The following is a 13681-nucleotide window of genomic DNA, read 5'->3' on the forward strand; positions in this document are numbered from 1 at the left end:
GAGGACGTATATAAACCTTTTTGGACTTGGACATGGTGGCTGTATGAAGGGTGACAGGTACTCGGGTACTTTGTTGGGCAGGTGACAGGTACTCTGGTACTGATGAGCAGGTGGCAGGTACTCGGGTACTCCGATAGGCAGGTGACAGGTACTCGGGTACTCTGATGGGCAGGTGACAGGCAGGTGATAGGTACTGATGAGTAGTACTCACTGACTGATAGGTGATAGGTGATACTGTACTGATGGGTACTGATGATCAGTACTGATACGTGATAGGTACTGATGAGTACTGATGAGTAGTGATGGGTACTGATGAGCAGGCGGCAAGTACTCGGGTACTTCAGGCATCAGGTACTCTGATGAGCAGGTGGAAGGTACTCGGGTACTCTGATGGGTAGGTGACAGGTACTCAGGTACTCTGATGACGGGTACTCCGTTGACAGGTACTCAAAGTACCCGAGTACCTGTCATCAGAGTACCCGAGTACCTGTCATCAGAGTACCCGAGTACCTGTCAGAGTACCCGAGTACCCGTCATCAGAGTACCCGAGTACCCGTCATCAGAGTACCCGAGTACCTGTCATCAGAGTACCCGAGTACCCGTCATCAGAGTACCTGAGTACCCGTCATCAGAGTACCCGAGTACCTGTCATCAGAGTACCCGAGTACCTGTCATCAGAGTACCCGAGTACCTGTCATCAGAGTACCCGAGTACCTGTCAGAGTACCCGAGTACCCGTCATCAGAGTACCCGAGTACCCGTCATCAGAGTACTCGAGTACCTGTCATCAGAGTACCCGAGTACCCGTCATCAGAGTACCCGAGTACCTGTCATCAGAGTACCCGAGTACCCATCAGAGTACCCGAGTACCTGTCATCAGAGTACCCGAGTACCCATCAGAGTACCCGAGTACCTGTCATCAGAGTACCCGAGTACCTGTCATCAGAGTACCCGAGTACCCGTCATCAGAGTACCCGAGTACCTGTCATCAGAGTACCCGAGTACCCGTCAGAGTACCCGAGTACCTGTCATCAGAGTACCCGAGTACCTGTCATTAGAGTACCCAAATACCTGTCATCAGAGTACCCGAGTACCCGTCAGAGTACCCGAGTACCTGTCATCAGAGTACCCGAGTACCTGTCATCAGAGTACCTGTCATCAGAGTACCCGAATACCTGTCACCAGCCCATCAGAGTACCCGAGTACCTGTCATCTGAGTACCTGATGGGCTGGTGACAGGTACTGGGGTACTTTGATGGGCTAGTAACAGGTGCTCTTTATTGGGGGGGGGGGCAATCAGTGTGTTTAGGGTGCACTGTAGTTGGTAACTAGCTATTACCACAATCTCCTCCTCACATAGGATCAGTGTGTGAGGAGGAGAACACGGTGACAGCTAGTTACCGTGTTCTCTGTTGACATTTGTGACCGGCTGTGATTGGACACAGCCGGTCACGTGGTAAAGAGCCAATTTCATTGGCTCTTTACCTAGATCGGGGATCGACTCTGTCCGAGGGACGAGCCTCGTCCCCGATCGCTGCTCTGCGCGCCCGCGCGCATTGCAGAGAGAACGAGCGGCTCGTGCTGGAGCCGCTCATGTGATCGGCTGTGATTGACACAGCCGATCACGTGGTAAACAGCCAATTTCTATTGGCTGTTTACCTTGATCAGGGATGGGCTATGTCCGAGGGACGAGCCTCATCCCTGATCGCGCCGCTGTGCGCCGCCGGGGGCGCGCCGCCGGGGGCGCGCAGTAGCAGCTAGAACGGGCCGACGTCATATGACGGCGGCCCGGATCTAGACAACCACTTTGCCGACGTCATTTTACATGACTCGGTATGGAAGTGGTTAAAATCAGTATTTTTTGCTAAAAATTACTTAGAACCCCCAAATATATATATATTTTTGAGACCCTAGAGAACAAAATGGCGATCGTTGCAATCTTTTATGTCACACTATATTTGCGAAGAAGTCTTTTGGGAAAAAATACACTTTAATGAATTTATAAAAAAAAATAAACAGTAAAGTTAGCCCAATTTTTTTGTATAATGTAAAAGATTATGTTACGCCGAGAGTCGTGAGAGAAACGCGATCTTTATTCTAAGCAAAAAATTGTTGGGGGGGGGGGGGGGGGCCTGTAAACTTGCGGTAGCTTTAACTTCAGTCTCCAGGGCAGCAAGGGCATGGACCGATATTATTGAGTTAGCCCTCAGCTAGGGCGTAGAGTCTGATCAGATCATTAAATCCCTTGATTAATTAAAATTGGCACCAGATTTTATAGCTGAAGCGGCTATTGATAATCGAAGATGTTCCGCTCGGGCCATGCTATGTTCTTACCGCCAGTGGGACGCTTTGGCTGAATCCTTGGTCAGCGAACTCTTCCTCCAAACAAACATAGTGCCGCATACCCTATGACGGAAAAGCCTTGTTCGGTGAGAAGGTGGATGCTGCAATTATTAGAGTCACAGGAGGGAAGAGCGGCCCAATTCCTCAAGATAGGGGCGGGAGGAGAAAGCTTACATCTCGGCCGGCTTTTCAGCAGAAATCAAGAGACACCAGGTCATATAGACCAGGAAAAGAGTACAGGAGGAGATGGAGAGGCTCCCAGGGTACCTTTTTGAAGATGGGAAAGCAGAAGTCTGCAACCACTTCTCACGAAAATAAAAAATAATTTTGACTTTTTGCCCACCCAAACCTGACCGGTGGGTTCCCGACTCAGGATCTTCGCTCAGGTTTGGGTGGAAACTTGTTCGGATCAGTGGGTAATGTCCACTTTCCATCAGGCATTTTTGGAGATTCAAGCACCATCCGCCCCACCCTTCTTTTCCAGTATGTCCAGAAGTTAATACATCAAGAAGCAGTAGTTCCAGTGTCTGAAAAATTCTTAGGGATTTATTCCCCAATCTTTTTAGTACCCAAAAAGCCAGGAGGCTGGAGACTGGTCCTAGACCTAAAGCAAATAAACAAATGTATCTGCTTGAAACATTTGAAGATGGAATCCCTCAACACGGTAATCCTAGCAGTGCAGCCGGGGGATTGGATGCTCTCGATAGACCTCAAAGACGCCTATCTACACATACCAATACATCACGATTCCCAGTCTTTTCTAGGATTCAAAGTAGGGAATCTTCATCTACTGTTCCAATGTCTACCTTTTGGCATATCAACAGCTCAGAGAACCTTTACGAAAGTACTAGTGGCAGTTTTAGCCCCTCTTTGAGAAAGAGGGATTCGCGTTCTACATTATCTAGATGATATACTGATACTGTCTCGGTATAGAGGAAATCTGCAGAACCACCTACAGGAGGTCATGAACACACTGAACAGGTACCGATGGATAATAAATTTTACAAAGAGTCTGTGTTTTTCCGGCATAGAAAATGACAATAATGGGGGCTTTGTTCGATACCCTGAAAAGAGCAGTATCACTCCCCCAAGAGAAGATCCCTATGTTCACAGGGAAAGTAGGAAGAGCACTGGCAAGCAGGACCATGTCGGCAGTGAAATGTCTTAAGTCGCCTTGGATCCTTTTCCTCATGCATCCCCATGGTCAAATGGGATCGGTGGCATCTCTGCACCTTTTAACAAGGTTTTCTCTCCCAGTGGAGGAGGAGGTCCTTATCGCAGAGGATTCTAATTACTCTTTCAATGAAAACCAGCCGTGGTGGATGAAACCCCCTAACCTTCTAAATCATTGCCATCTTGGACTCATCTCTTGGATCACTCTTGCATCAGACGCAAGTCAGTTGGGTTAGGGCACCCACTGCAAAGAGCAGTTGGTTCATGGACGATGGTATAGCGTCCAACATTTTTGAACTAAGGGCAGCATGGATGGCGATATTGCACTGGGCATCTCTTCTGAGAGGCAGCTCTCTCTGTCTTGCTACAAATGGACAACAAAGCATCAGTAGCCTATGTCCAGAATCAAGGGGGGGGGGGGGGTAAAGCAGGTCTTTGTCCAACGAAGTAGCCCTGATTTTATCTTGGGCCCAGTCTTATCTCACCAATCTCAGAGCATCTTATATCCCAGCTCTCGAAAATCAACTGGCGGATCGCCTATCAAGAGAGTTCGCCAACAACAATGAATGGTCACTGGACCAGTGTTTTCTGGTGGATATGCCACCAATGGGGCAGGCCTTAAATAGACCTTTTTGCTTCATCACTTAATACCAAAACTCCTTGATTCTTCTCCAGAAGTCAGCAGGAGTGGATGCCCTACTCCAGCCATGGGTATTTCAGATGGGATAAGCTTTCCCTCCGATCCCCCGATAACGAGATTTCTTCAGCGCCTGACAGAGGAACAAGTAACCATCCTGGCAGTAATTCTTTACTGGCCGAGAAAACCTTGGTTAACACTCCTCACCAGGCTATCTCTGTGCTACCCCTTAACACTTCCGAACAAGCACAACCTTCTGCCTCAGGGAACCTTCTGCCTCAGGGAACCTTCTTTCATCAACATCCAGAGAGCCTAAATTTGAGGGCTTGGAAATTGAGCGGAAGAGGCTGGAAAACTTAGGATGTTCCCAAAAAGTAATACAGACACTACTTCATGCCAGAAGTACCTACTATAGAGTGGTGCAAAAATTCTCAGAATTTGCAGAAACCAACCAGTTCAACAGGTTAAAACCTGGTGTTCATGATTTTCTCCTGTTTCTGCAGAGGGGGTTAGATTTGGGTCTGGGGCTTAGTACCATTAAGTTGCAAGTCTCCGCTCTATCAGCCCTACCAGACACCAGATTGGCCCTAAACCCTCTAGTAGAGCACTTTCAAAAGGGCAGTCCTAAGATTAAGGCCTCCGAGAAGACCTTTATATGCAAAATGGGATTTTCCCTTGGTTCTCAATATTCTTGCATCTCCTCCATTCGCTCCCACAGAAGAATGCTCTTTGGAAGATATTACTCCTAAAGCAGACTAATTATATAAATGTGAAAAAAACATTTCTGTGCTATCCCTCTGTATTAACCACATGTGGCGCGTCTTTACAAGTGCCACATCGCATGGTGCCACAGTACAATGAAGCTTGGTATGGCAAAAGTTTCTGCTTATAAGGCAGCCCACTGAAATAAATGGGCCGCCTACACGCGTTAAGCAATAATGTAAACCTAGTCTCAGATCCGTCGCATCACTATCCTTTTTATTACATCAGTGTTCTCAGTCCTCCTGCACATCTTCCCCCCCCCTCACATTACAGTCCTCAGCCCCCCTTCACATTCTTGTCTGCGGCCCCCCTTTATATTGCACTTCCCAGCACCTTTCATATCACCCCCCCCCCCAATTCCTATCCTCACTCTTTTTATAGCACCCCCATCACATTCCTGTCCTCACCCTCTTTATAGCTCCCCCCTTCACATAAATTCCCCCCCCCCCTTTATAGCATCCCCTTTACATAACTGTCCTCCCCCTTTATAGCACCCTCCTCCACATAAATGTTCTCCCCCCCCCTTTATGGCACCCCCCCTTCACCTAACTGTCCTCACCCCTTTATAGCACCCCACTTCACACTGCAGTCCACAGCCCCCCCTTAACATTCCTGTCCTCACTCCCTTTATAGCACCCCCGCCCCCAACATTCCTGTGCTCACCCCCTTTTTTTTTAGAACCCCCCTTTACACCGCAGTCTCCAGCCCCCCTTCACATTTCTGTCCTCTAGATCAACCATCTTTCCCCCTTCACATCAGCAGTGCCTTCTTCCCTGTCCTACCTTACACAGGGCACAGCAGCTAACATCGGAAGTGCAGCAAAGGGATAGATGGAGGACGGGACCTGCCCCAGTTAACTGATTGGTTGCTAGAATCCAGGGCATTTCTAGCAACCAATCAGTTAACTGGGCCAGCCCCCCACCCTCCGTGCATCGCTGCGCTGCTCTTCCGATGTCAGCTCTGTAAAGACAACAGAGCTAGCGGGCAGCGGTGGCTGAGGGAAAAAAGCAGATCCTAAATGGCGCCACCGTGGCGGAGCCGGATGGAACATTGACTCCGTCCGTACTTGCTCAAGAATATCCCCGTATTTAGCACCATCCATCTTTTCCTCAACTCTGACCAGTTTCCTAGTCCCGGCTGCTGAAAAACATCCCCACAGCATGATGCTGCCACCACCATGTTTCACTGTGGATGGTGTTCTTTGGGTGATGTGATGTGTTAGGTTTGCGACAGACATAGCATTTTCTTTGATGGCCGAAAAGTTCAATTTTAGTCTCATCAGACCAGAGCACCTTCCTCCATACATTTTGGGAGTCTCCCACATGCCTTTTCGCAAACTCAAAACGTGTAATTTTGTTTTTTGCCAACTCTTTGGAGCGTATGGCTTATTGTCCCCCTATGTACAGATACTAAAGTCTCTGCTGTGGAACTCTGCAGCTCCTCCAGAGTTACCTTAGGTCTCTCGTTTCTTTTAAAAAAAAATTCTGAGGTTTACAACCTCTTTAAGATTATCCAGAATGTTAAACAGTTAAAATAAACATTAGATTGCCTAGTTGAAAATCTTTGTTTATGACCTGTGTCCTGCACTAAATATACAAACACACAGGCTGTTTTAACACAATACAATTTAGAATTCAGTTAGCCCATAAAATAAAAAAAATGCTAGTTTGATTTGTCTTGCTTATCCATATACACTAACACAAACAATAATGAATAACAATAAGGCATTTTGTTAAAAGCCTATTGAAATGCAGGGGTTTCTAAAACCATAGTGGCACTGTGACAGAAAGAGTTAACCAATTCTGAATCCTCTTCTCTGATACATGTGTTTCCACAAGGAAACACCAGTGAACTGGGTTTAAAAATCAATGCCCCTTTAACATATGATATAATCCATAATTCTACTGTAAAATATTTTTTGGTACTGTATAAGAAGTTACCCTGTCCTGAAATCTATAGATCTCCATTGCAGCTAGCCTTCTCTTCTCCTCCCTCTCAGCTTCTTCTATCATCTCTCTTTCCAGCTTTAGAAACTCTTCTTGCTCCTTCCTGATTCTTGCATGTTCTTCCACTATGAGTTTGACTTCCAGCTGCCGCTGGCGCTCCTTTCTCTGTTTTCTCTGCCGCTCCTCCTCATCTTTTAGCTCTGCCTCAATCTTTGCAGCAGCCTCTATTTCCTTCTGCCTCTTCCAGGCCTCTATTTCCTGCTGCCGTTTCCTTTTTTCTTCTTCTAACTTCTGCTTCTGAACTTCTTCTTTTTGTTGCTTCTCGAATTCTGTTATTTCTTTGGTCTTCTCTTCAGTTTTTGATATTTCTTGTTTTTCTTGCTGTTTTTTAGATTTCCACTTATGAATAGCCTAACAGTAAAAAAACACAAAACATTTATAAAAATTCAAAGTTCAGTAAACAAAATCGGACAAAAGTTAGGCTTGGTTCACACATTTCCAGCTGTGGTTTTGCGATTTTTAAAATAGGAGCCCAGTGCGGTTTGGTTCACTGGTTCATGCGTAATTCAAGCGCCAATTTTCACTTGAAATCGCACCTGAACTGGACAGAAAAACACAAAGCACTCTTTTTAAAAAACAGACTACAGCTGGCCCACAAATATGTGAACCAGCTCCATAGAACGCTGGTTTGGTCACACGAATCAGATGTAGTTCAAGACGCATCCAATGCACATATATGTGAACTGAGCCTTAGTTTTATGGGCCTTTTGGGTAAAAAAAAAAAAAATTATTTACATCATCGAGTACCTAGACTTTCACGATACACAGATATGCTACAAAATTTAATTTTACATTTCCGAATTGAAGATTTTCCTAAAATTAAAACATTTTGCATGGTAAAATGTTTATACAGTTACAGTAATACAGCTGAGTCAATATAAAACTCAGTTTATCATAACACACGTTAAACATGCAACACACACTGCACAACAATATACAGTAACAGAATTTTATAAAAAGTAAAATGTTGCTCACTTCCTTTTTCTTTTCTTCTAAAAAGAGAAGCTCCTGATACCAGGCCTCATGTTGCTGGATGTCCTCCCGTGTCCTGCTAGGCAAGTATGCCAGGGCCTCTTCCAAGTAACTAGGTTTGCTCTTGTGTCTGGTCCACACTTTCAGGAAGCTTTGGTGGTCATAGTCATCCCATCCTCCTAGACGGCCTCCAGTTTGCTGCAAAAATTTTTCAAAAGCCACCACTTCTTCTGGTAGCTGGCTAGAGAGAATGCCATCTGGCAGGGCTTTTCCAGTAGGAGCCTTAAAGGATCTTTCAGGTGGATTAATGAATGATGCCTCAATTTTTTTCTCCAGGGCAGTCAGTTCAATGAAGGTTGTCTTTTCGTCCTTTAACAGGTCTTCATAACTAAAAGCCAGCCAAAATGATTACATTTTGCTTATGTAAATTCATTTTTACATCCATTGAGCTAGGTACATATGCAAAGCTACAGTTTATCTGAAATGTTGATCATTATTAAATTGAAGGGAAGGAGGAAAAGCTCCCTAGTGTCGCACATCCACGGAGTCCTTTAGTAGTAGTGAGAGTCAACATGGCTAAACTCTAGAGGGCAGAGCGAAACGTGTTAGGGGTGGCCTGGTGGGAGCCCAGGCTGAGGTTGTCTCTCTAACTACTACTGCAGGACTCCTTGGATGTGAAGGACAAGGGACCTTTTCCTCATTCCCTTCAGCGACTACAAGAGCTATCGCCATCCCTTGCTGGCACCCCCGCATCGCATGCGGAAATATATACAGTGCCTTGAAAAAGTATTCACCCCCCTTGACTTTTTACCTATTTTGTTACATTACAGCCTTAAGTTCAATGTCTTGTTAATCTGAATTTTATATGATGGGTCAGAACACAATAGTCTAAGCTGGTGAAGTTAAATGAGAAAATTATATATATATATAAAACTATTTTTTAGAAATATAAAACAGAAAATTAATATGTGCCTATGTATTCACCCCCTTTATTATGAAGCCCATAAAAAGCTTTGGTGCAACCAATTACCTTCAGAAGTCTCATAATTAGTGAAATGATGTCCACCTGTGTGCAATCTAAGTGTCACATGATCTGTCATTACATATACACACCTTTTTTGAAAAACCCCAGAGGCCGCAACACCTAGGCAAGAGACACCGCTAACCAAACACTGCCATAAAGACCAAGGAACTCTCCAAACAAGTAAGGGACAATGTTGTTGAGAAGTACAAGTCAGGGTTAGGTTATAAAAATATATCCAAATATTTGATGATCCCCAGGAAGACCATCAAATCTATCATAACCAAATGGAAAGAACATGGCACAACAGCAAACCTGCCAAGAGACGGCCGCCCACCAAAACTCATGGACCGGGCAAGGAAGGGAATTAATCAGAGAGGCAGCACAGAGACCTAAGGTAACCCCGGAGGAGCTGCAGAGTTCCACAGCAGAGACTGGAGTATCTGTACATAGGATGACAATAATACGCTCCATAGTGTTGGGCTTTATGGCAGAGTGTCCAGAAGAAAGTCATTACTTTCAGCAAAAAATAAAATGGCACGTTTTGAGTTTGCGAAAAAAGGCATGTGGGAGACTCCCAAAATGTATGGAGGAAGGTGCTTCGGTCTGATAAAACTAAAATTGAACTTTTCGGCCATCAAAGAAAACGCTATGTCTGGCGCAAACCCAACACAGTATATTTGCCTTTAGTAAATCAACCCCAAAGTATTCACCTCAACACTGACAGCCGATGAAACCACTGCTAGTAAAAAAAACCCCAAAAAACCCGTTGACCATTTGCTTCATTGTGGTGCATTCACACATTCATTAGTGTGCAGTGCATTAACCAAGCTTCATTTGGATAGGCTGCCATGCACCACAACACATGTAGACCTGCAGCATTTTTTTTCACTGCAGAGCACCACTACGCTCAGATGGCGTGTATTCTGGTGCACTGGCTTGGGGCATTGGGATGAAAAATGAATGGCACCACAATGCACTGCACATGCAATGAGATGGCATTAAAAGTGTATTTTGCGGCCTGTCATTGCAACGCACTGTATAAAGCAATACATACAAATAATTCACTTGTAGTACCTAAAAAACAAAATGTGAATTTGTCTACTAGATAATATAAATAGCTTACGTTATTCGTTGTTCTTCTTTAAAGGCACTGATTGCATTGTCTACTTCCTCCATCATTTCTCTAAGTTTCTCTACAACTATAATAGAAAAGCAACATAATAAGTCCTACTATAAAAATAGGTACAGTATTAATATAATGCATCATTAATACTGATCAAGTACACATTTATATTTGTATGCCATGGCCAAATAAAAAAATACATGCGCAATACATACACATTTCCTGTGTTTTATTCCCTTGCCGACCAGCTGCCGCACATATACTGTGGCAGGTCGGCTCTTTCGCGCGAAACAACATACCTGTAGCCAGAGGGGAAGCCAATCACCGGGTCCGCCGGCCACCTGCAATTGCTCCCCAGAGAGACAGAACGGCGGTCTGCCTATGTAAACAAGGCAGACCGCCGTTCTGTCACAGATGAACACTGCTATTCAGGAACACAGATCTCTATTTTCATCTAGTGAGTTCATCCCCCACACAGTCAGGAAGCATCCCCTAGGCTAGGGACACACTTAACCCTTTGATCTCCCCTGGTGTTAACCCCTTCCCTGCCAATGTCATTAATACAGTAACAGTCCATATTTTTAGCACTGATTGCTATTAGTAATGTCACCGGTTCCCTCAAAAGTGTCAGTTAGGTGTCCAATCTATCCGCCGCAATGTCGCTGTCCCGCTAAAAATCGCTTATCACCGCCATTACTAGTAAAAATAAAATAAAAATGCCATAAATCTATCCCTTAGTTTGCAGACGCGATAACTTTTTTTTTATTGGCTGGGTTTTATAGCAGAAATGTAAAAATATTGTTTTTTTCCCCCAGAATTGTCACTCTTTTTTTGTTTATAGTGCAAAAAATAAAAACCGCAGAGGTGATCCAATACCACCAAAATAAAGCTCTATTTGTGGGAAAAAAAGGACATCAACTTTATTTGGGTACAGCATCACACAACCGACCAATTGTCAGTTAAAGTAGTGCAGTGCCGTATCGCAAAAAATGGCCTGGTTATTAAGGGGGTGAAACCTTCCAGTCCAGAAGTTATTAAAAAGACAGCAAGCACAGAAAAATACCTGCTCATCTGCCAAAAACGCACTCAGCCCAGTGTTGCCAGCTCAGTCCAGGAGTGTCAGCTCAGCCCAGCAGTGTCAGCTCAGCCCAGCAGTGTCAGCTCAGCCCAGCAGTGTCAGCTCAGCCCAGCAGTTTCAGCTCAGCCCAGCAGTTTCAGCTCAGCCCAGCAGTGTCAGCTCAGCCCAGCAGTGTCAGCTCAGCCCAGCAGTGTCAGCTCAGCCCAGTAGTGTCAGCTCAGCGCAGCAGTGTCAGCTCAGCCCAGTAGTGTCAGCTCAGCGCAGCAGTGTCAGCTCAGCCCAGCAGAGTCAGCTCAGCCCAGTAGTGTCAGCTCAGCGCAGTAGCGTCAGCTCAGCCCAGCAGTGTCAGCTCAGCGCAGCAGTGTCAGCTCAGCCCAGCAGTGTCAGCTCAGCCCAGCAGTGTCAGCTCAGCCCAGTAGTGTCAGCTCAGCGCAGCAGTGTCAGCTCAGCCCAGTAGTGTCAGCTCAGCGCAGTAGTGTCAGCTCAGCATAGTAGTGTCAGCTCAGCGCAGCAGTGTCAGCTCAGCCCAGCAGTGTCAGCTCAGCCCAGCAGTGTCAGCTCAGCCCAGTAGTGTCAGCTCAGCGCAGCAGTGTCAGCTCAGCCCAGTAGTGTCAGCTCAGAGCAGCAGTGTCAGCTCAGCCCAGTAGTGTCAGCTCAGCGCAGCAGTGTCAGCTCAGCCCAGTAGTGTCAGCTCAGCCCAGCAGTGTCAGCTCAGCCCAGTAGTGTCAGCTCAGAGCAGCAGTGTCAGCTCAGCCCAGTAGTGTCAGCTCAGCGCAGCAGTGTCAGCTCAGCCCAGTAGTGTCAGCTCAGCGCAGCAGTGTCAGCTCAGCCCAGTAGTGTCAGCTCAGCCCAGTAGTGTCAGCTCAGCCCAGCAGAGTCAGCTCAGCCCAGTAGTGTCAGCTCAGCATAGTAGTGTCAGCTCAGCGCAGTAGTGTCAGCTCAGCCCAGCAGTGTCAGCTCAGCCCAGCAGTGTCAGCTCAGCCCAGCAGTGTCAGCTCAGCCCAGTAGTGTCAGCTCAGCCCAGCAGTGTCAGCTCAGCCCAGCAGTGTCAGCTCAGCCCAGCAGTGTCAGCTCAGCCCAGCAGTGTCAGCTCAGCCCAGTAGTGTCAGATCAGCCAAGGAGTGTCAGCTCAGCCCAGTAGTGTCAGCTCAGCCCAGCAGATTTAGCTCAGCGCAGCAGTGTCAGCTCAGCCCAGTAGTGTCAGCTCAGCACAGTAGCGTCAGCTCAGCCCAGCAGTGTCGGCTCAGCCCAGCAGTGTCAGCTCAGCCCAGTACTGTCAGCTCAGCCCAGCAGTGTCAGCTCAGCCCAGCAGTGTCAGCTCAGCCCAGTAGTGTCAGCTCAGCACAGTAGCGTCAGCTCAGCCCAGCAGTGTCGGCTCAGCCCAGCAGTGTCAGCTCAGCCCAGCAGTGTCAGCTCAGCCCAGTAGTGTCAGATCAGCCAAGGAGTGTCAGCTCAGCCCAGTAGTGTCAGCTCAGCCCAGCAGTGTCAGCTCAGCGCAGCAGTGTCAGCTCAGCCCAGTAGTGTCAGCTCAGCACAGTAGCGTCAGCTCAGCCCAGCAGTGTCGGCTCAGCCCAGCAGTGTCAGCTCAGCCCAGTAGTGTCAGCTCAGCACAGTAGCGTCAGCTCAGCACAGTAGTGTCAGCTCAGCACAGTAGCGTCAGCTCAGCCCAGTAGTGTCAGCTCAGCACAGTAGCGTCAGCTCAGCCCAAATGTCTTTCCTTAAATTACTCAACCCCACCCTATTTTATTATCCACAGCATAAAGATTAATTATTCTGTAGTCTTGTGATAACAACTAGGAGGCCTAATTATGCTGTAGACTCCTTAAGATAACACAGTCCAGAGCACAAGAAAGCTTTGAATTTCTAACATAATCAACGTTTTTTTTGCACTTATCAAACCGGTATAATAAAACACATTTAGTGGTATACTGAACAGACCAAAAAGGAGGAGCAAATACAAGTTTACAAACACTTTAATTAGGCATACCATATTATTAGCAGAACAAAATAACATGGAAAAAGAAAAAGACACGAAAATGTCCTCATTTTAAAAATGCCTAAAATGAAGACATTTAAGTGCTATTCATACCAGCCAAACAGATTTCCCCCTTAATCCCCTGCATACGCTGAAAGTGACAGGGAAAAGCTGATTAGTTATTGGGAAATTAGTTCCTCTTTCAGCTACATTCAGAGATGAGAACTAATCTGTATTTTTATAATATAGTAAATTACATTAGTAAAGGATATACTTACACTCTGAAGTGGGCTTTACATCTTTTAATTGGAGTTGGAGTCGCTTTACATGGTTATGAATTTTTGAAAGATGCTGTTGAGTTTTCATTTCTGTTAAGTAAAATAAAATATTCAAAGAAGAAGTGCCATTTAGGGCTTATTATTTATATGGCAATTGCTATAAAATACCCACAAAGAAAGTGGGCTGCAACTACAGACCTCCTTATGAAAATAATAGCTGCCTGGCTCAAGACCTAAATTCACTGACAGAATAATCATGCAGTAAGCAAAGTCAGAACTAATGATTTGCATGCTTTGTCATTGATTCATAA

At 46.0% G+C, this 13681-nt stretch overlaps 1 protein-coding gene across 2 annotated transcripts in view; it reads right to left on the bottom strand.

Moving 5' to 3' along the window:
• Window positions 1–13681, bottom strand: part of CCDC112 (coiled-coil domain containing 112) — a 46460-nt gene that overhangs the window by 14619 nt on the left and 18160 nt on the right. For both annotated transcript variants that reach the window (XM_082253622.1, XM_082253621.1), the window contains 4 exons: window positions 13371–13460; window positions 10040–10115; window positions 7896–8280; window positions 6855–7271 (listed from right to left, as the gene is read on the bottom strand). In XM_082253622.1, the coding sequence (XP_082109748.1) occupies window positions 6855–7271; window positions 7896–8280; window positions 10040–10115; window positions 13371–13460 (968 nt within the window). The remainder of the gene's footprint in view (window positions 1–6854; window positions 7272–7895; window positions 8281–10039; window positions 10116–13370; window positions 13461–13681) is intronic.

Source organism: Pelophylax lessonae (genome assembly GCF_965119305.1).
Source record: "Pelophylax lessonae genome assembly, chromosome: 1".
Lineage (NCBI taxonomy): Eukaryota > Metazoa > Chordata > Amphibia > Anura > Ranidae > Pelophylax > Pelophylax lessonae.